General features: G+C 36.0%; 1 protein-coding gene across 1 annotated transcript in view; it reads right to left on the reverse strand.

Moving 5' to 3' along the window:
* Positions 1-560: 560 nt before the first annotated feature.
* Positions 561-24,055, reverse strand: part of LOC117783661 (frequenin-1) — a 36,716-nt gene continuing 13,221 nt past the window's right edge. The window contains exons 2-8 of the mRNA XM_034621179.1: positions 13,228-13,432; positions 4,123-4,147; positions 3,231-3,279; positions 1,830-1,919; positions 1,693-1,771; positions 1,535-1,623; positions 561-1,031 (exon numbers count right to left, since the gene is read on the reverse strand). Coding sequence (XP_034477070.1) covers positions 864-1,031; positions 1,535-1,623; positions 1,693-1,771; positions 1,830-1,919; positions 3,231-3,279; positions 4,123-4,147; positions 13,228-13,291 — 564 coding nt within the window. The 5' untranslated portion in view covers positions 13,292-13,432 and the 3' untranslated portion in view covers positions 561-863. The remainder of the gene's footprint in view (positions 1,032-1,534; positions 1,624-1,692; positions 1,772-1,829; positions 1,920-3,230; positions 3,280-4,122; positions 4,148-13,227; positions 13,433-24,055) is intronic.

The raw sequence follows: 24,055 nt of genomic DNA on the forward strand, positions 1-24,055 counted from the left end.
AGATTTGCTATTGGCGCAATTTGCCTACAATATTTGCCGTTTATTTATGTAAGTAATTTATTAAAAAAAAAGTTCCAACTATAAATTTTATTTAGTTTTATGCTTTTGGGTGGTTTTCAATTTTCATTTCTATTCTTGTTTATTTTAATTGATTTTGTTTTGTTTTCCTTTTGCAAGCATTTCAATAAAAATGCTTTTACAATAGAACAAATGCCTAATGTATGTATATATATGTATATATATACACATATATATAGGGGTATATATATGTGTATATACATTTATGTTTATGGTTTATACCTATATATGCTTTGTTTATAACCAATATATCTGTATATATATATATATATATACATAGTTGTATATGTAAGTAATTTTAAAAAAGCGTTTCAATTATTTAAATTGGTGTTTTACGATTACGAAATCTGCGTAATATTTCTTAGCGGGTTGCAATATTATATTTAATTATATTTTCTGTATATGGTATTTTATTTTTTTAAATTTGCAATTAGTTGGAATTCAAGTTTTGTTTTTCTGTGTTCAATTGAGTGTTCGATATATTTTTGGCCGCGGTTTTGTGGCTAATAAGCTGCCACCAGGCAAATGGCATATATTACATATATTTATATAAATATATGCGTTTGTGTCTGTGTGTGTGTATTTGTGAGTGGGTACGTGTGTGGAAGTACATACTTTATGCAAATTTTCCTTAACGATATATATATATATATAAACATATATATATATATATATATATTAAACCATATTTGTATTTATTGTGCACGAATTCGTTGACTCTGCTTCTCGACATGGTTCCAACTCTTTGACAATCTCGAATTTCAGCGCAACTATTATTCTTGCGGCTAATCACCACCTAAACTTAACGCCTGAACTATACGTGGATCAGCTTTACTACCCTCACGAAATTCTTCTAAGGTCAAACGATCATCGTGATTCTTATCCATTTGATCAAAGATCTTGTCGACACGCTTCTGTGGTGTGTTCTCATCCTCCGTTTGTGGTTGTTGACCCTGCTCGTAAAATGTATAAAAAATGTTTTAAAACTGGCTTTAATATATGCAATTGTATGTACGAGTATATATAGGAATAAGTAGACAATGTATAAAACATGTGTATATATTTTTTCGATCCTTTTAAACCTTATAGTAGCTATTAGAATGAATTTAAGGACAATCTGATAGAAAGCTTAATTGAACTATGAGCTGCATCTGTTAAAAACGATTTGTAGAGATTATTAGCTCAAAATAAAAATGATGGTGAAACTACAAATTTAAACTAAATGGTTTAAAAGTTAATATTCCATAATCTTTCAATCACTACGTCTAGTCAACGAATAGACTGACTGATTGTCTATTCGTTGACTTATATTCATACAAAAATGAATAGTTAAATGTTGAGTGGTACTCTTAGTACAAAATGCATCTATAAAGCTTTCTAAATACTGTACATGTACTTGTTACTGTAGGTGAAATAACATTTGATACTTAAGCTGCATTTAAAGCCAGATACGTACCACCATCTGGTAAATGGCATCTACAATATTGTACATTTCCTCTCGCGTAATGTAGCCATCATTGTCCACATCGTACAGACGGAAGGCCCCTGTTAAGGAAAGTCAAAATACAATATGAATTTATTATTTATTTATGTATTTATAAAGGTCGAGCTTACAATGTAATTTCTCATCCAGATTGCCACGTGATGTTATGGAAAGTGCCCGAATGAATTCTTCAAATTCAATGGCTCCATCCTGTCGAAAATTATGACATTATAGTGAAGAAAATCTTTAAAATTAATACTATATTTACATTATTTTCATCGAATACACGAAATACCAAGGAGGCAAATTTACTGGGATCTCCATCCGGAAAAAATTGTTTATAAATTTTGATGAATCCCTGTGTTCAATAGCAATAGACAGATATTAGGTAAAAAATTCAGTGGACAGAGATAGAATCCCTGTGTGCAATGAAAATAGAAGCATTTTATTGCATAAAATCAGAAAAGAGAGATAGAATACCTTAATACACATATATGTATATCCAACAATCAGGTATTCACTTATTGGCATTATTACCAAACACCCGAGAATATATCATATCATGTCATATCATAAAAATTAATTTTAAAATACATTCAAATAATATTCTTAAAAAAGTTAAAGGATAATATATCTATGGGTAAAAATAAGTGCACGAGCAGTGAAATTTAAGTAATATTAGTTTAAAATGCGCGATTTGATTATTAATGAATATTTGACTGTAAATATTAAAAAAAATGTACACAATTTTGAATACAAAACAACAATAAGTTCAGTAGTCGACTTTGTCTTGACTAGATTATTTCAAATGAGAACTTATAGTACACTTGAACACTTATAAGATTTAAATGGAATAAAAGATACCCTCTTCCAATACAAAGTCTTTGTCACTGTGGCTGTGTTCTTAAAGATATTATAATACATGTATATTTAAATATGTTGCCTGAACAATTCCTAATAAATTCACATTTTTATGAGAACATATTGGTATCATTGGAAGGACAAACTCAAGGACCTTACTAGATTAACTGGACATGTAATTATTCACGTAATCAAAACCTATTATATTCTCAGTCACAATCTTTAGTTTACAGGGTATAAATAGTAAAAAACAGACGGACGGTATGATGACCATAAGGGATAGCATTAAATAAATACAGTAAACCACATTTGACATACCAGTAAAAAAGAAACAGGCAAATTTTAAATGGCAATGCCAGACAGGGCCAAAAACAAAGCCACAAAACGAAAGTACCATGAATGATGATGACCAATGAGACGATAAGATGAGTTGAGGGTGTGGAAGGCCAAACAAACATAAAACTCAAACATAAAATTACAAGTACATGCTATAAAAAAATAGTATGTAAATAAAAGATGGCTAAATAGTCTTGTTGTTTTGTGTTAAATACTTAAAATAGTCTAGGAAATGTTTAGTATTTGTTGTTGTTCGCTGTTCGCTGTTTACTTTGGTGAGGTTTGTGAAAATGGGAAATGGAAAATGGAAAATGAAAACAAACCGAATTCGTTATGGTTTTTTGGCTTCTGCTAATAGGATTCACTTGCGGTTAGTTAAGAATATGGTAAATGAAAATATCTCAACACGAAATAAATTGAAATGAATTTGCATAAAATCATATAAATAAAGTAAAGCTCAACATATACTTACTTGTTCAGTCAGCAAACCATTCGGGCAGTCTTTGAGAAAACCTTTGTGCCTTTTTTGTCGTAGAGTTTCGTAGAGTGTCAGAAGTCATTCAGAAGTCAAAGATCAAGACAGTTGAGTGAGGTAAACAGAACGAGTCAAACCAAACCAGAGCAAAAAAGAGACAGAGAGAGAGAGAGAGAAAGATATATATGGAGAGAGACAGAGAGAGAGAGGGTTGATTCAAGATTAACATAGATACGAATACGAATACGATTACGAATAATCAAAAGTTGTTGACAAAAAATAATAGATCTATAAATATATAGTATGTACGTGTATATGTTTTGAACTTAAAATATTATTATACACAGAAGTACACACATACATAAGTGGTAGATTTAATTATTAATAATATATATTTATGAATGTATATGAATTCAACCAGAGGTATTTGTGAATATATTTCGCTAGCGAAAATACAGCTGCATATGAATGAGAAAAATATACACAAGGGAGTATTGGTTAATTCATTATAATTATGATTTTAATTATAATTGGATGTCAACATTTTGGTGCATTATTTAATGCTAATTAAATTGTGCAGCTTTGCGTCCAGTGGAATTAAAAGAATTTTAACTTATTTACATGTTGTGGCGGCGCATCGAATCTCGTTGAATGCATTCATTACTCAAAATTATTCAGTTTGAAAGGACACTGAGTTGAAATTAATTTCGAAACGAATGCACACACAGCTCAAAATGCCAGCAAAATAATCACAATTTACACGTACTATAAGTAAAATTTAATTTAATTTCAAGTCATGTGTATAATACAACATTCGAGTATACTCATAAGTGATTCGATAACGATACGAGTAACAATAACAGTTTCAAACATCAAATGCAGTTCTTACCATTGTCGTATCTCCTTTTCGGTAACTGAAAGATAAGAAAACAAAGGGCATTAATGAAAATTTATGCTTGTAACCAAAATATAAACAAGAAGAAGGGGGTATCTAAGACAATTCATAAGTACAATCGCTTGTATATAAATAATAACTCATTTGTATATAGTTGACCACAGCAAACAATTTATTCTCCCCTGACAACTCGATGTAATTTAGCTTAGCCGTTGAGTTATGGCGGCTTAACTTGAATTCAGACTGGTTTAGGCCTTCAACTTGCCGCAAATATTGATGACATGCCATTGACAGGCTTAAGTGTCTAACGCTTCCACCCAAAACACACTCTACGTATACGTAATGGCTATTGTGAAGCGTGTGTGAGAGTGTGTGTAGCTGCATAAAGTGCACATCGTTTAATAAATCATTTAATTTATTACCAGGTAGCTTACACAGTCAAAGAAAGTCACACTCTCTCGTACACACACACACACACACACACACACACACACACACACACACACACACACACACACACACACACAGGCACTCACATCATTCAGCTAGAAATGCTTTAAACTCATGTACTTGCCAAATACATAGTATACTTTAAGGCGCGTGTGGTGCATGCACGTCTGCACTTAGAGGACGAACACAACGCGTCTTCTCTGTGTGCCACTTTACAAATGAAAAACATTAGAAAACAGGAAAAAACGCGACACACACGGCGCACAGTAAATAGAACATAACATCCCCATGGGACCCATAACATAGTTAGTACTTAAAAAGTGAATCATGTATGCAAAATTATATCATCACTTACAGAACTTACATCGAAAACACAATAAGTACTCAAAATGTAGTTTCTTTTTTCTCCTTATGTTTTTTATGAAAATACCAAATGCCAACTCAAGTCCAAAAAGTATTTTTCAATTACATGTAAAACTGTAATTTTGAGCATTTGCGTTGAACGAATCTAGATTTTCTGTAAAATAAATATACGCAGAACAATAATATTTATTGTCCCACACATTAATCTCATTAAAATTCAGTCACAGACCCAAAAATATAAGATATACGAATGTTGAATTCGTAACAAATCCCTTATTTTCCGAAAGTGGAGAATTTTGTCATATTTGTTAGTATAAGTAAATCTTTAAAATCAAATATATACAGAACAATAACAAATACTAAGAAGATTATGAAAAATATTTAAAAGTGGTTTTGGGAACACGACAATTCCAGTGAACTTTATTCTTCTTTATTATTATAATTTCTCTGTCGTTCTCCATCTCTCTCCATCTCTCTCTCTCTCTTTCTCTCTTTCAGTCTGCAATGGTATTAATGACCTAATCCTCAAAAAAGACAAAAAATTTCAGTTCTATCAGATTTAACTGCGTTTACTCAGTTGTGAATGTCTATGAATCATATATGAATCATCGTCGAGCCTGCTTCGAAATTCACATTCTCAATGGAAACCTAGCTATATTATGCGCTGATGAATGCTTTATTTAATATTGCAAAATGTTAAATAGCTAATGGAGAAATGGATTGAATAAACCAACTTAAGTAGTACTTGTTAAAATACGTCTGAGACATAACTCAAACAAAGGAAGCGCGTTTGACAGTAGGATACCCTGTGCTCAGGCTTTGATTGGTTAAGGTATTTAAAAAAAAAAAAAAAGTTTTTTATACTAAAACTTAATTTTCGACCGGTGTTTCCTATGTCAGCTTTATGATGTATTATGATACACTGACCGATTTGAACCAAAAATGGTCAGGATGTATAAGACCTGCTCAAATGCATATGCTGTCAGATTTGCTGAAATATCTCAAAAAACAAACAAGTTTTTTCTTACTTAAAATTGATTTTCGACCGATCGTTCCTATGGCAGCTATATGATGTAGTAGTTCGTTATCAGTGTTTGGTATCAGAAAACCAACATATCAAATTGCAGTCTCTAGCTTTTAAAGTCTTTGAGATCGACGCGTTCCAACAGGCAGACAACGCATCAGACAGACAGAGACAGACGACAGACGACAGACAGACAGCAGACGCACGACAGACGCACAGACGACACGACACAGCACGCAGCACGCACGACGCAGCACAGACAGCACGCACACGCACGCACGCACGCACGCACGCATCGCACGCACGCACGCACGCACGCACGCACGCACGGCGCACGCACGCGCACGCACGCACGCACGCACGCACACGCACGCACGACGCACGCGCACGCATCGCACGCACGACGCACGCACGCACGCACGCAACGGCACGCATCGCACGCACGCACGCACGCACGCACGCGCACGCACGCACGCACGCACGCACGCACGCACGCACGCGCACGCACGCACGCACGCACAGCACGCACGCATCGCGCACGCACAGACAGACAGACAGACAGACAGACAGACAGACAGACAGACAGCAGACAGACAGACAGACAGACAGACAGACAGACAGACAGACAGACAGACAGACAGACAGACAGACAGACAGACAGACAGACAGACAGACAGACAGACAGACAGACAGACAGACAGACAGACAGACAGACAGACAGACAGACAGACAGACAGACAGACAATTATGACTAAATCGAGCTAATCGGGGTCTGCCACGTCACATAATTCACTTTTTCGTGCCATTTTTAATGACCACAGAGTACGCTTAATTGTTTCTAAAGTACATTGGCCATTACTTGTAGTAAGTGGCCCAGGCATAAATTAGATTAGCTTTTAAATTGTATTTAAAGTAAGTTTTGTTAACTGTAAGCCAGTTTTTTCTAAATTAACTGACTTTGTGATTTAGAGTAAAGTTTGTATTAATTGGAAAATGAAATTCATGGACTGTTTGGACTGTAATGGCATTGAGTTCCAGTCGAGGTAACATCCTTTGCGTGTGCTGTTCGCAGCTCGCAACTCGCAATTGGCAAGTAACAACTTACAAGTTACAACTTGGGGCTGAGTCTTCGCACGCAATGCAAGTCAGTCGCAGCCATTGAGCTCAAATTGAAAAGCTCCCCAGTTGCCTGGCATCAAAATATAACTCATTATAAGCCCAGCCCCACAAGCAGCCCTCGACTGCCCTCTTAACCCCCTGTTCCCCTGTCCCATACCCCTTTTAACTCACACCACCAATGAGCCAATGGCGCCCTTTTAAAAGTCTACGCACGCCAACGCGTCGGCTAAGTTAGCTTTGGGGCATGTTGATGTCGACAGCGACGTCGGAGGATTTTTACTGCGGCTGCATGAATAATACATGTGTATGGGCATCTCTCTCTCTCTCTCTCTCTTTCTGTGTGTGTGTGTGTGTTGGTTCAACGCCGCCAGCAGTAAAGCAAATTAGTTCATAGCCAGTCGCATTGAGTGCGCTACTCAAAGATCCCCCCGCTCCTACTCCTGCTCCTGCTCCAACCATACCTGCGGCAACCTAAGTTAGCTCTTCCTGCCTCTACATGCCCCCTGAATCCTTAATGCTGCCATGAAAAAAAAAAAAGGAAAAAAAAATTATTTCGATTTAAATGTTTATTTACACAAGGCGTCATATTTTTTTTTGGTTATTTTTTTTCTTTGCGCGTATCTCTATTTTTCATTTTTTCCTTTTCCGGCAAAAGTTGTTTGTGGCCCGCAGTGTTTATTTAATCATTTTTGGGAATTTCTCTCGCTTTTTTCGCTGCCATCTTTTAGGCGCGAGCGTTAAAAGGCCAACGGGTCGCGTCATTTTGACTTTTGTTTATTTAATTTAATTTTAAACTGATTTAATTTAACGTTTTTTTTTCTTGCAAACACATTCAGCCATACATTTGTGCATGCACACACTGCGGCACACACATCAACGCACACACCTCGTAAGTAACGAGGACTCACCGCCTGGGAGTGGCCACATGCTAATTAATGAATGGCTGCCAAAGGCTTTGCCATCATCCACACATTCATTAAAAAAAATATTTAAAAAAAAATATCACAAAATATAAATGAAAAAAAAAACTCAGCTGAGACTTACATGCGGGCTTATGTGTGTTGGGAAACTTTTTGTAGCTGTGCGTGTATGTGTGAGAGCGAGTGTTCACTTTAAAGCTCATTAAGAATACCCTGTAAGCTAGTTGGGATTAAATATGTAGCAAGCACGCCAGCTCTCTATTGGATCAAACTCGCTATTTATCAGCTCTTAATTGCCATAAGGCAGGTGAAGTGGAAGAATGTCTATGGATAGATTCGCAAAACGACAAGCAAAGCCATCGATATAAGGATTAAGAAAACAGTACATAACAAAGCTGTTGACAGATGTTTATGTAAGTACTTCTAATGTTCAACAGTTTTGGTTTATTCAAAACTTTGAATAATCTTTAAAGCTTATTAATTTTCAGGTTAGTCAAATCAGTTGATATTAAAGTCAATTTAATTGAAGTTTTGTAAAAATTACCCTTATGAAAATTTATTTTATATTGATATTTATTTATTTGTTTATTTAGACAGCCAAAGATTATGAACTGAGTGAGGAAAACCCAAAAAAAAAACTGGAGAGTATAACTGGTAAAAGAAATACCTATTAATAAAAAAATATACAATATCAAAAGGACTGTTGATGGATAAATTAAAAATGTCTCTTTTAAATGAAATTGTAGGAGCACTATGTATTTCATTAAAAATTCCACAACGTGCTCAGATTCTACCACAGCCCACTCCATTCCAACATTGCATTGTTTATTTTGGCAGCATTTAACATTACAATAATTAACTAACCTTAAACAATGGTATGAAAAAATTTAAATTGTCTGAACGAATTTCATTAAATTTCTGTTTAAAGTTCGCCACAATTTTTTTAACATGAAACTAGAAGTAAAAACGTATGAGAAACTAAAGTGAAGCATAGAAAATGTCGGGCAAAGAAGAAGGAGATGAGGCATTTAGAAAGCATTTTATGGCTTTTATAGAATGAACATTGGCATTGATCATATCTGAAATTAGTTAAAAGGGACACACAGAAAGGGACTAAATAGAGAAGAGGACGGAAGCAGTAAAGGGAAAAGCAGGAAAGCAAGCAGGTCGTTATATTGCCGTCAATGTTTCTCAAGTTGCCATTTTCAGGAACAACGAGTGCTGTTGTTTTATTGTTGTGTTTTTGCTGCTCTTTTTGTTGTTGTTGCTCGTCTCGCTGATGTTGTTGTTGCTGTTGTTGTTCGAGAGTTTGCCATTATGCTAAAATATCGCTGGCAGTTAAAGTTGACTCAAAGCACATCATAATTTAACGTCAATTGGCAATTTTCTAATTTTGTTGTTCCTTTTGCTTGTCAATTTCAACCGTCTCCAATCTGCATAGCACTCTACCCCCCTCTCTTCCTATCTACTTGCCACTCTCCCTTCCATTTTGATTGCTCATTGTTGTTGCTTTTGCTTTATCAATTTGCCTGTACACGAGCCAAACATCGCAGACAGGCAAACCAATGCATTGAGCACCAGGCAGCCAAGGGAGTTGCACTGACTGACTGAATGACTAACGGGCAAATCGACTGCAAATATATGGCTCTCAAAAATTGTAAAACTGGAGAGCTTGTGAGCTTGAGAGCTGGATAACTGGATAGCTTGAAAGCGTGCCCAATAGTTGCTCCAATGGCGCCATTAGCAAATTATTTACAACATGTGCAGCATGTTTTTGGACCAGGATTGGGATTTGGATTGAAGCAAGGATAACGACAGCACATCACAGTGTCACTAGTCAACTAAAAACTCAATTCAATTACTTACTCTGTATGTGTATGTGTATGTTTGTGTGTGTGTAAAATTTAACCATGAATTGGACCCCCTTGCAGTGCGAATTTCGAAAAACGCCGTCTTATTGCACGATAAAATTTTTTCAGCTATGTTGTGCCCAAATTTCATCCTCCTACTCCTGAGCGTTTGGGTTCCACAAACATCAGTCAGTCAGTCAGGACAAACAGTTTTATATATATAGATAGTTATTCAATATAGAACAACTGAAAATAGACTGTTTGTTTTGTTTTTAACAATGAATCTCTCTACCAAAATTTTTTTATCATTTTTGCTGTTACCCTTAAGGATATCTCTAACAAATGGATCTGTTTACTAACAGAAGATACTAAGTAGGCAATTGTAATCTAGTCTTAGGTGACCAGATAGAACAAGTGACTTAATACAAACATTTTTTTTTGAATTTCTTAGCTTACTTTGTGAACCGTGAATTGTGAAAATATTTGTTGCGTGTTTTGCGGTAGTCGACCCACTGTGCAGTTGGCGGTGCCAATAATACTGGGGAACTTCAGCGGGTCCAGACGCTTGAGACATCATTGGCAGCAGATGCTCCATTGCGGCGGCAGGGGGTGTGGTGAGGCAGGGGTCGTGGCCTGGCCTGGGTGAGGGTGAGGGTGAGGGTGAGGGGCAAGGGGTGCAGATTGTTGTGTGTGTTTTTACTGCTTTGGTTGCTTGTTGCTTTTACACGTTTGATTTCCACTGTTAAATGCCAAACAAAATGTCACGAGGAGACAAGCTGAGTGCATATTCAAACACACACACACCCACACACACACACACACACACACATAAAGCGAGTAAAACACAACGTGACAATGAGGCAACCCTCGACGAGTTTTGAACACAAACACAAACACAACAAGTGCAATAATAATTTCTACATTGAATTGAATTTTGAGTGCCTCAACTGACTGGATGCCAACGCGTGCAAAATGAACTGGCAGACGACACACAGAGGGCAAAGGACACAGGACACAGGACATAGGATACGGATAGTGGGAAGTGGGAAGCGGGAAACGACAGACCCAAAGGGACTATCACTATTTTCCATATTCTGTGCTATAGTACATAGTATTTATATATATATATATATATATATATATATATATATATATATATATATATATATATATATATATATATATATATATATATATATATATATATGTACATGTATGTGTGTGTGTGTGTGTGTGTATGTGTGTGTTTGCATAGCAAAAAGCATGTGCCAAATGAATGCAGTTCAAATGGCAAGGCAATATGACATTGCGACGGGCAGTCAGCTCAGCTGTGACTCCAGAGTCTGTCTGTAGCTAACTGTATATGTATCTGTATCTGTATCCGTCTCTGGGTCTCGGGCTCTATCTCAGAGTCTGAGGCTGAGTCTGGCTCAGAGACTGGGTCTGGGTCTGGGTCTGGTTATGTGTCTAGTTGCTTGCTGACTGCATTTTAGTTTTATAAGCGATTTGCTTCGACTGTTTGTCGAAGCGTAACACAAACAGACATTGACATAAAAGCTACGCACACAAACAGAGATAGCGCCAGAGAGAGAGAGAGAGAGAGAGATACAGAGAGGAAGAGAAATACAAGTAGTGAAGCGTTGCACCAAAGGGAGCAACAGCGGCAAAAAGTAATCAAATGTTGGGCACATTTCAGCGTGTTTATCCTGTGGTGCACTCTAATGCGTCCTTATTGACTAAGGAAATAACTGGCTAAAACAATCGACTTGTTGTATGCGATCTACTTATACACTTACTTATAATCAACTCAATTTTCCAATATTTCACACAAATGTACTCAATCATTACTTTTTAAGCTGCTTATGAATAAGTTTCATATTTCATTTACACAGATAGGCAATTTTTAGTGTTTCAAAAATCAAGCTTTCAAATGTCGAAATATTTGTTGATTGAGTGATTTATTGATTTAGACTGAATGCGCTTTTAAATGCAATAAATTCAACAAAAATATAATTTATTTACTGTAAATAATATAGCAAGAATTAAAAGTTTTGTTAAATGTCGAATAAACTATTTAATTTTTGCATTTGTTGTGAAATCTCTGACATGTCAGAAACACCACATTTCATTCAGTTGTATTTGAAAAAAATTACTATCAACATCCCTAGAGATTTGTGGATTGTGATTGTCAAATTTTATTTGATAATAAAATATGTCACCTCTGTTTCATTCAGTTCAATAATCAATTCAATTTCAATAGCATTTTTAATTCAACAATTTGATTTAGATATCAAATCAACTGCATTTCACACGATATTTAATTGAGTCCTGTCAATTACTCACACGAAAGAAATTAACTCAATAGTTGAATGCTAATAAACTTCTCAAGTAATATTGGAAAAGACAGAAAGGAGTATATGCCTAGTTTTAAAGCCTAGCAGATGTAGAGTGTAGAGCAGAGTTAGAAGCCAACGATTGAGGCAATGAGTATTGCCAATAACATAACCACTTCGGGCCAGGAGCAATAAAGTATACTCCTAAAGCTCTTAAACTCATGAAGGCTGCACTTGCAATGGAAATGGAAATGGTAATGGAAGTGGAGGATTCATTCATGGTGGAAAAGAGGATGGGGCTACTGCACTCAAGAACTTTTGCCTTGTGCAACTGTTGGTAAGTGTATGTGTATAACAAAAATAGTAGATGAACTATGTATGCGGTCGTATAAACCTATTTGTGCTACAAAGCAAAATGACTCAAAGCTGCCAGCAAATAAAAAAAAAAAAAACCAAAAATAATAACAAGAAAAAAAAAATAGAAAAATATAAATAAAATATGACCTTCTTGCTGACATGTGATTGTGGACAAATAGCAATGACAACCAAAAAAAAAAAAACAAAAAAAAATCAATAAATAAATAAAGATAGTTGCATTTTTGGGAACATAAAATACTTTCAGGTCGTATTTATAAGCAAGAGCAACTGATTTAAGTCAAATAGTAAAAATAAAGTATGTTTGTCAGTTGATGAACTGCCTGTCAAGTGCTTGGATAGCCAAGCGCATAAGGAGGAGGAGGAGCTGAAGGTGGTGGAACGGAAAAAGTTCTAGCACTTAGGATACATGGCAGATATATAGTCGTTTATTATTGTATTTATCTGCTGAAACTTGCGCACGTTTGGTCTGCCAAACTGGCTTTCAAGTGGTTTTTAATGCTCGCCACAATAATTCATATGGAGTTCAAGGCTGGAACGCACTCAACGTGATTTCTGTGCTTAGAAGTGGAGTCACAGAATGAGCAGTAGGAGCAGGAGGAGCAGGAAGCGGAAAAAGAGGTGGCAGGCCTATAAATTAGAATGGTATTATATTTTATACTTACAGTATGTGTCGGTTGTCAGACGATCAATGGTGTCCTGCTTCAATTTGGAGTTCTTCTTGCCCATTGTATTGCCGAGGAGCTATGTGTGTGTGCGTGTGTATGAGTATACAAGTAGCCGCAGGCTCTGTGGGTCAGCAGGAACGAGCAGGAACGTTAACAGGTAATTGAAGGCGCGTGTCTTATCCCAATTCGCCTGTGGTTTGATCTGAAAGAACAAGTGACAAAAGATTTAAGATATGTACATATCAGCAACGAGCCAGGCACATTGTCAAGGCACAACGTCATCCATCATGCAGCAGACACAACCACACACCATGCACCTGTACCATGCCATGGTCAGACCACAGTAAGGCGCAATTTTTCACCCACTATCCCACCATCACACCACCCACCACCCACCACCCGTTGTCCTCTGTCGTCCGCTGCGGGCAACAGAGTCGCTGATGAATAGCAAAAGGTACTTTGATATTTAAGCATGTCAGCGATGGTTTTTGTGTGTTTCTCCCCAAGCCAAAAAAAACGACGACGACGACGACGACAGGGACGGCGACAACATCCAGGGACATCGCACAATGCCGAGACGCTGCCAAAAGGAGCTGCCGTCAGTCACTTACTCTCACAGTCACTCAGTCAGTCAGTCACTCAGTCAGTCAGTCACTCAGTCAGTCATTACGCTATTCCGTCAGCTTTTGTATTTTCACAGAACTTGCCTAGGCTACTATAATATTCTCTTCAAAATTGCAACGCAACGTAAGAGAAATATAAATAAATTTGCTTAAAGAGAACTGACAAAATCTCATGTCAAGTTGAAAAATTGCATTTCCCTTTTACATCCATTATTTTTTTTAAGATATGTTAAGCTGTACCATTTGGACAGTTGACCTCGCTGAACGAGTTATCTAAGCGTCCGAGTCATTGCAGATGAAATTGGAAAAATGTTAGGAATAAATATATTGGCAATTCTCTATTGTCGAAAGTGACATTCGTACGCAACTTAAGTGAAAAAAAAATATGGCCAGGGAATCAAACCGAAACAAATATAGGTTCGGTTTCCGTTCCGGTACGTCCCGAAATAACTATTTCGGTAAAAGGTTCTATTTCAGTTTTTTTCTTTCGGTTCCGGTATCAGTTTCGGTACGTAACAGTACAAGAAATCAATTTTGAAACATTTAAATTTTTTGAACGAATTTGAAAATATTTGAATGCAGAATGTATTTGGAGGCCAAATCATGATCAAAATGACATTCCGCTTGAGAATGGGTTCAGTTTTGATCAAGTTATGACAGTTTGAAGTTGGTCATACTGCGGATCTATCCACTTTACAAGTCCAAATTTTTGTTCAATTTCACATGATTTTTTACAAAAAAATGAAAGCTTTCAGAATCAAGTTTAAAGTGTTGTTTTATACTAATTACGATATAAGGAGTTGATTAAAAGTGAAAACTTGAGATTTAAAATTTTGATTTTTTGAAATTTCAAAGGGGGGACCCTTGGCATCGAAATCAATATCTAGTGAAATCTAGAGAAAAATATTTTTTTAAAAGAATTGAATAATATTTAAATGCAGAGTGAATTAAAATGCCAAATAATGATTAAAATGACATTCCGCTTGAGAATCGGTTCAGTTTTGATCATGTTATGTAAGGTTTGAAGTTGGTCATACTGCGGATCTATCCACTTTACAATTCCAAATTTTTGTTCAATTTCACATGATTTTTTACAAAAAAATGAAAGCTTTCAGAATCAAGTTAAAAGTGTTGTTTTATACTAATTACGATATAAAGAGTTGATTAAAAGTGAAAACTTGAGATTTAAAATTTTGATTTTTTGAAATTTCAAAGGGGGGACCCTTGGCATCGAAATCAATATCTAGTGAAATCTAGAGAAAAATATTTTTTTAAAAGAATTGAATAATATTTAAATGCAGAGTGAATTAAAATGCCAAATAATGATTAAAATGACATTCCGCTTGAGAATCGGTTCAGTTTTGATCATGTTATGACAGTTTGAAGTTGGTCATACTGCGGATCTATCCACTTTACAAGTCCAAATTTTTGTTCAATTTCACATGATTTTTTACAAAAAAATGAAAGCTTTCAGAATCAAGTTTAAAGTGTTGTTTTATACTAATTACGATATTAGGAGTTGATTAAAATTGAAATCTTGAGATATAAAATTTTGAATTTTCGAAATTTCAAAGGGGGGACCCTTAGCATCGAAATCAATATCTAGTGGAATCTAGAGAAAAATATTTTTTTAAAAGAATTTAATAAAATTTAAATGCAGAATGAATTAAAATGCCAAATAATTGTTAAAATGACATTCCGCTCAAAAATCGGTTCAGTTTTGGTCAAGTTATGACAGTTTGAAGTTGCTCATACTGCGGATCTATCCATTTTACAAGTCCAAATTTTTGTTCAATTTCACATGATTTTTTACAAAAAAATGAAAGCTTTCAGAATCAAGTTTAAAGTGTTGTTTTATACTAATTACGATATAAGGAGTTGATTAAAAGTGAAAACTTGAGATATAAAATTTTGAAATTTCAAAATTTCAAAGGGGGGACCCTTAGCATCGAAATCGAATCTTTTGTCTTCTTCCATTCAAATCGATGCACCCTTATGCTCATACCAACTAGTAAAATGCTGAAACAAGAACATAAAAAATGTTTCTGGAAGGAAATTTAACAAGATGTGAGTTTCTGGTCAATTTTAAGTTTCTGACTGCGACTGACATTTCTTTAGAATTTCTTATATGGTTATATACAGGTGTGTTCTACAAATTTATAACAGCAATAAAGCTTTGGGTTCCAATTGTTGGTGTTCTTGAAAAAAGAAACCATTGCTTTTAAATGTTTAAAAAATGTTGAGAGATTTGACAAAATTACATATTTATTACATTGAATTAAAATATCTTCAAATTGAATAAATGTGCAAAAAAAATATGTTCGAAATATTAAATCTCTGACATTTTAGGAACAGCAAAATAGCTGACAAAATGTTATATAATCGAGACTCGAATCAAAGAGCATTTGTCTAACGGTGTTGCTGAATATAGACTGGTATTCTCTGTTGATTACATTCTTTACCTTTGCGGCTTGAGGATGTTGATGACGCTGATGTCGAGGCTGGTATTGAGAGTGAGAATAAAGTGAAGGATGAGGAGAAGTCGACAAGTTTGCCCATAGAGTTTCGTAATTAAAATTTTAATAATTTGTCGAGCAAGATTTGCTATGCGCAAACTTTATGAGTACGTTGTTGCGAAATAGCGTGAGGCTTTAATTGACTTTCAATTGGCAATTGAAACTAAGTAGAACCCCGGAAGATAAGCAAATAAATATACACATACATACTCGTAATAATTAAGTGAAATTTAGTCATGATTCGTACTGGATGCAAGACTATAAAGAGTCAGCGTCAAGGTCAAGCATAATTAGGATAAATCACATTTCAATGAATGACAAATTAGACGAAACTTGCATAATGCAATCAAAGAATCTTCTCACTCATTGTCTAACCATTTGTATACTATTATTTTCTGTCTCTATTTCGTCGTCTGTCACTTTCATATTTCATTTCTCGTTGGACGCTCGCCATTTTACGAGTTGCGGACAAATTTGATGTCCATGTCGGATGTCGGTTGTCGGTGGAATAGTCTGAACAAGAGCAAGAAACGGCTTTTGATGAAATTTTCAGACGCGCACTGTCAACGTGTGGACATAACACGAACACCACACAGCAACGGCAATAGAAATAGCAACAACAACACCAACAGCATCAGCAACAACAACAACCAGAAGGACGACAGCAATTCTCAACGGATGTGGCCCAAAGTTAACTGCCGCCAGGGGGCGTTGCCTGTGGCTCAACTAAAATACTCGTAAAATAAGTTGACTTGTAAACAGCACCAACAACAACGAAATACTATATATACTAAATTATGTATATTGAAAAGCGATAAAATTAATGTTATCGGCATCGATCTAAGTCAATTTCTCTTCAATCCAAATTTAATTTTCTTCTTTCTAGTTTTAAAATAAATAAAATAAAAGAGTACAAAATTTATAGAAGTTGTACAAAATATTTAGCAATTTCTCGCTTAATTTAATTGAAAAAGTAAGGAAAAAAAATTGGTAAGCAAACATTTTTAATAGTGCGATATAGAAAATATTTAAAATTAAATTGATTTTATTTACAGCAAACTCAAATTGTTCTTTAAAATAATCGGAACAATTTAAATATTAATAAGCAAATGTTTTAAGCTTAAAAATATGTTTTTGAATGAATATCTAAATCATAATCATATTGTATAATCAATGCAAAGAACTTGCCATAAATCGAAGAAAAAGTGCATTTCATAATACTTCGTTTCAAGGATCATTAGATATGCATGTCTAATTTACTTTCTGCACTATCCGCGTATACATAAATGTTATATATTTCTATATATGACTGAGATATGTATTTTGCGGCAGTCATCACAGATAAAGCCGGTCGCTGGGTAGGTAAACAAAATGGACAAATGATGCGCAACTGAGAGACGGTCAGGACACATACAAATAAGAATATATCTACAATATATAGAGATTCAACGAAATGGTAGCTGGACTGAAGATGGACTCGGATATGGACTGAGGGGGGGAACGGAGCAGCGTCTGTGATGCAACTGCTAACGAGCTGGCGAAGCATCTCATCTCATCTTCCCTCATCTCCTCTCTTCGTTCTCAACTCATCGTTCACATTGACGACGGAAGTTGTTTGTGCCAAAAGGCACTGACGGGACTTCTGTGTCTGTCAGTCGGGGAAATTGAATGGAAAGAAAATTAAGCATACTTTAAGGCAGCCGTCAGAGCAATTGCAAATTGCAGGTGGACTCTATACCGGAAATTCTATGCCGGCCAGAATCACAAATTCCCCCTCCCTTGACCTTTTGGCAGAAAGACATTTTCAAAGGGGAGGGGGGGACATTACGCGATTTCCGGCTAACTCTAAATGCATTTCAACTTTTGCTGTTATAGTACGTGCGTCAAAATTATATAAAAGGGCCGTTGGCGTCGGCATTTAATTGAATAATTGCCAAACGACTTGTAAACAAGTTGTGCAAGAAGACAAGAATACAAGAACTTTGCCCAACAAGTGCTAATGCCAATTTGTTTTGGCCAGATAGTGAGCTGGAGAGAGACTGGGCCAAACAACGAACAACGTTGACGTGGTTGCTCAACTAATTGCCTTACCATATACATACACTCACACACACTCACACACACTCACACACACACACACAAGTGTACACTACCTGGTTTAGTTGTGGTAAAACTTGATCAAATATCTTAAATGCCAATTCAACATGGCCAAAATCATTTAGACTGTCTAACTGCTTACAAAGTTTGCAATTCGCAGCACAATTAAAAGAAGAAAAAAACTCACCCGAAATGGAAAACATCACAAATCCAAGCTAATGAACATTCGGATTGATAGGCATAAAATAACTAAACTACAAAAAAAAAAAATAACAAATGCTCACTAAAAATCCAACAACTGTCACTGTTAAATACACACAATTGAACAAAAAAAAAAAAAAAAACTCTGGGAAAAACAATCGAAAAGTAAGAACGAAGGTGTTTTTTTCCAGGAAAGATTTAATCTAATTGACTAGAATGCAATGATAATTATCCAAGAATAATTGGCAGATTGACAGCCCAAATTGGCGAATTGGCAATTAAAACTTTCAAATTTGCTGTAAATTTGCTTATTTAGCTGTAATTAATGACATTTTCAGTAATGGTCCAAAAGATCAATATGAAAAGTAGAGAAAAAGAAATACTCGAACATTTAAAGTGCTCAGTAAAAAACGTATAATATGCCAGTCTTTTTGGAATGTAAGCAATTAATATATAAACGTAATGAAATCTTACATTTTGGGAAAATAAATAATAATTAAATGTAAAAAAGTAATGAAATTTAGAATTTAACCTTAACATAAATTTTTTTACGCAATTTTTATTATTTTATTAATGGATATGAATAAATGTTAGTCCTAGTTGGAATTTTTAATAAATTTTTTAAAGTAATTTTTTTTTATTTAACTAAAGACTTTTAAAAAAACGCTTTCAATGTATGTATATGATTCTTATTACTGAAACAATCTAAAGGACAAACTGGGGAAAAAAGGGAAAAAATGAGAAATATAAAAGATAATAATGGAGATTTAATGAAGTGTTTTTCTCAGGGTGCAGGGTATAATATGTTTGAGCATACTCGACTTCTGTGCTGTCATTTGCCTGTCTTAAAAAGTATTGCAAAACAGAGACCAATCACTTCTTCACGAATTTACCTATGCACAAACAACAATCGTACTTAATACCCGTCCCAAACACCTTCTCCTCCCACTCCTCCCACAGCCAAAAGCACTTTTTGGGAGTCTCGTAAAGGGCTTTGGTAAAAGGCTTATAACGCTCGGCCATGGCCAAGAAAGAAGGCAAATGCCGTACTCGTATCCGTGTCTGGTTCTGTTTCGGGTTCGGTTTCGGTATTGGTTTCAGTTTCGGATTCGATTTCAATTGCAGCTTCTGCTGCTTCTTATGCCTCGACCTCTGCCCTTTCTTAGTTGTGTTTTTGATTGCAATTTTTCGCTGTGATTTCACTTTTAAGTTGTTTATTAAATTATTTATACTTCGCCTTGGACGTTTTGAAAATTCGCTGGAATCGTAAATTGCAATTCTTAACTTTGTTGAGAAAGTTTTGCATCTACCACTGATTGTGGCACATTGTCAGAGTGTGTTTTGTGGTGTGTGTGTGTGTGTGTGTTGTGTTGAATTTTGTATTTGTCTCTTGTTGTGGTGATATCAGCTGATTCAGCTAAACAACTCGAAAACTATGTTTTGTGGTAACCACTACATAAAACCCATACAAAATAAAGTCTACGTCAGAGCGAGTATTTTAAAGGCTTTGGCAAAAGTTTGTTCTACTGCCAAAGTTCAAACATTCCATGTGAAATTCCAAAACACATGCCCACAGACAAGCCCATAGATGAAAGCGAAACTCAAACCCGAGACCGAGCCATAGTCCGACATCCTTTTGCAAATACCCAAAGTTCCGCCCCAATAACATGGGCCCCAAATGTTTCAGCACATGTGTTTGGCTATTAACTTGCGCTGTAAATTATGCAAATTCCAGCAACAACAACTGGCTGGAAAAGCAAGGCAAACTCTAGGTTAGCTGCATATATGCTACATATACTATGCTATACACATAAGTTTGGACCAGAATAAGGATGAGGAGCCAGCGAGAGAGAGAAAACAGAGTTGAAAGTTGAAACCCGAATCACACGTGAGCCAACAAAAATTTTACATAACCTCCACTTTCATTCTGATTTGATAATATTCATTCAATTTCGTAAGCCACGCAACAGCAACAACTGAGACAAAGCCAGAAGAAGTGAAAGCAAAGGGTAAAGAGTAAAAGGTTTCGCTACAGCTTCTACACCTTTTCGGTATGAAAAACGAAGAAGAAAGTAAGAAAAAACTGAATATATTATTCACACTTTACGTGTGTGTGTGTGTGTGTGTGTGTGTGTGTGTGTGTGTGTGTGTGTGTTTGGAGTACCCTTTTCTAGCCTGGTCGGACAGTCTATTAGGCTGTCTCTTTACTCTACTCATTCAGCATAACCCCTATCAAATATTCTCTCTCTATCTCTTTCACACTCACACACACACACTCTCTCACTGTCTATCTCTCACACTCTTTATTGCTGCTGCCGTGTCACCCACTCGTTATATTTGGGCAATGTTATTTTGTGTTGTCGTACCTCTCTATTTGACTAAGTAAGTCGTTAAGTTGTCAGACTCGTTTTTCAGTGCGGTCTCCCTACGGTTGTCCGTCTCTCTCTGTCCCTCTGTCCCTGTGTCCTTTTGATTCCATCTCTGTATCTGTATGTGTGTGTTTGTGTTTGGGTGTGTGTATTTTTGTGAATATTTATCCAAGTGTGTGTGGCTTTATCAATAAAGCAGCCGCGGTCTTTGACTGACATCGCCTGACGTCTGCATTTTTTGCTCACACACTCGACTTGACTTGACTTGACTGGACTTGACTGACCAAACTTTTGCACATGTCACCAGAAAAAAATAGGAAAACAACAAGCGTATTGTATGGCATAACCAACAACGACCAACAAGCAACAAACAAACTACAACAATAACAATTGCAATCGCTTGATAAAAATACCTTTTTCGTTAGATGTAATCGAGCAGGACGACGCGCCTAACACACACACACACACAATTACAATTAGAATTGACAATTGACAATAGTAATATATGTTTTGGATGAAAAAATGGTTGTTTTGGAATTAAGAAACACGCTGCATGCTATTTGGATGCTCGCTCTTGACTCCGGCAATCGCTGCACTCGTGTTCCGTACGTGGCACGGTCTGAAAATCAACTGAAAAGCTTCGGTGCGCAATCAACAGTAGGTCGAATGTCCTTGTTGATACCACCGACGAGTACGACAAGCGACGAGGAAGCTCAACACTCACACACACACACACAGACACACACACACACACTCGCAGTGAAGTTGAAGAGTCGAGGCGAGGCGAGTCGGACATGCTCCTGGAGCGAGCTTTCAAACGACTTGCTAAAAAAGCCTGCCTTACCAGGCTCGGGGCACAGCAGCTGCCATCGCAGTCAGCGTCGCAGTCAGCGTCGCAGTCGACGTAGTGGACGTGTTAGCTAAACCAACACTGATATCGCCAGAATAGTTTAAATAAATAAATAAATGCACGTGTTATTTTTACGGCCCAGCCCAAAAGTATGCTATGCAAATTGAAACCTACATCATGGAGTCTGTCACAATTGCCGCCCCGCAGACACGCCCACACGCCCATCATCTGCTTCGCACGGAGAAGATATGAACTCTGGTTCCATAGAGATTCCCCAACATATCAACAGTTTTGAAGCACTTTTTTAATATGTGTGCTTAAATACTCTTTACACATATGTTACGTATTTAATTTTTAAAAATTTGATTACATTTTACAATTGGAAATTTATTTACTTGGAAAGCACTGTTGCATTTCAGACATTATTCTAAAATAATCTCCACAACAAGGCATACACAATTTTTTTAATATAAATCATATTTTTGTATTATTTATTACAGTTAAGCATATTAATTAAACAACAATTTGTAAGGGTTAACTAATGCTTTAAAAGATGGTTTAATTGTGTCGAATAAACATTAGTAAAACAGTGTCAACAATTTGTATTCTCTTTCTGTAAAACTATGTCAAAGTCAATGATATAACAAAATTATTAAGTGAATTAAATAAAAAATAATAATGAGATAAAAGTTCACAATAGTAAAGGGTTTTTAATATATTTTCATATTTTAGGTGATATTTTGTTGCCGTTCCACTTTTATTTCTTCTATCAAAACAATGATATTTATATTTAAATTTGTTGTCATTTTGCATCATCGTTTAACTAACATAAATTTAAAATAATGCTAAAAGTTTTCCATTTATTTTCGTAGAATTAAGTGGAAAGTGTAAGCTGGAATGGGCAATTTCGATTATATGGCAAATAATACATATTTAATAATTGATTTGATATTTACACAAAAACTTAAAAGGCACTTTGAAGTAATACTGCTGATTAGGTATACTAAAAGCAGCCTTTTGCAAAAGTGTCCGACTAAAAAAGGTCGGATTTGATAGCTCGATATGCCCAAGGCTGTAAGCAAATGAAGCAACCTTGGGCAAGATGTGTTCTAATAAATGAGAAGTAGTCCCATCGGGTTAAACAAGAGTGGTTGGAACTTACCAAATGGTAAGTGCAGTCGAATTGCGACCACATTTAGCCAAGTTTTATTCCTGGCTGCTCTGCGAGTGGTTAGCAAGTTTTTATTTTTTCTCTGGGTGGAGATGGGCAACCCCCAATAGTTTCATATGAAAATGTGAAAATGGAAATGAAATTTGTCCGCTCTTTGGATATTTGCGGGCAGCAGTTGGACATTTGCATTGAAATATTATGCACAGCTGTTGTCACCCCTTAGCGTATTGCTTTAATATTCCGTCATTAATTTCAATGCATTTAATTAAGAGTTATTTGAAATTATAACAACCCGCTCTTCAAGCAACGTGCAAGATGAACATTACATTTTAATTATGTTATGCAATTTGTTATCTTCATTAATCATTTTTATTAATTTAACTTTTCTACCTGACCTAAAAAAAAACCGAGTGAAAAATATAAACCAACAGCCCATGCTGCGTATGCGTAATATTATCGCATTTATATGTGCACATGGGTAAGAGAGTGTTTGTAACCGTGTCTCTGTGCATGTGAACGTGTCCTTTTGTCTGGGATGCGAACGCTAAGAAAAGGCACAGGCTTAAAAATATTGCACACAGACTTAGAACACAACCAATTGACATTACGAGCGTTAACTCCCACGCGAGTGAGCAACCCCATCTCCATTCGCATCCCCCTGCTGTCAGTGGAGAGACAGCCGCCCTTCTCACAGCTTTTACGCTCTCTTGCTCTCTTGCTCTCTTGCTCTCTTGCTCTCTTTGCGCTTTACTCACCACAAGCTTTCGTTGAGTGGAGAGCTTTAAGCTCTTGTCCGCAAGCGACATTTTTGGCGCCTGCCCGCAGCTAAAAACACACACAAATCTCGTCTAATCTAATCGCGTCAAATCAGCAACACTCATTCTCATTGTCATTTCCATTCCCATTCCCATTCCCAATCCCATTCTCATTCCCTGGACCCAAACTTGGCTCTGACATTCAATGGTTGTTATTCTTAACCAGGCAGAAAAACATTGGCA

Source organism: Drosophila innubila, chromosome X (genome assembly GCF_004354385.1).
Source record: "Drosophila innubila isolate TH190305 chromosome X, UK_Dinn_1.0, whole genome shotgun sequence".
In the NCBI taxonomy this organism is placed as follows: domain Eukaryota; kingdom Metazoa; phylum Arthropoda; class Insecta; order Diptera; family Drosophilidae; genus Drosophila; species Drosophila innubila.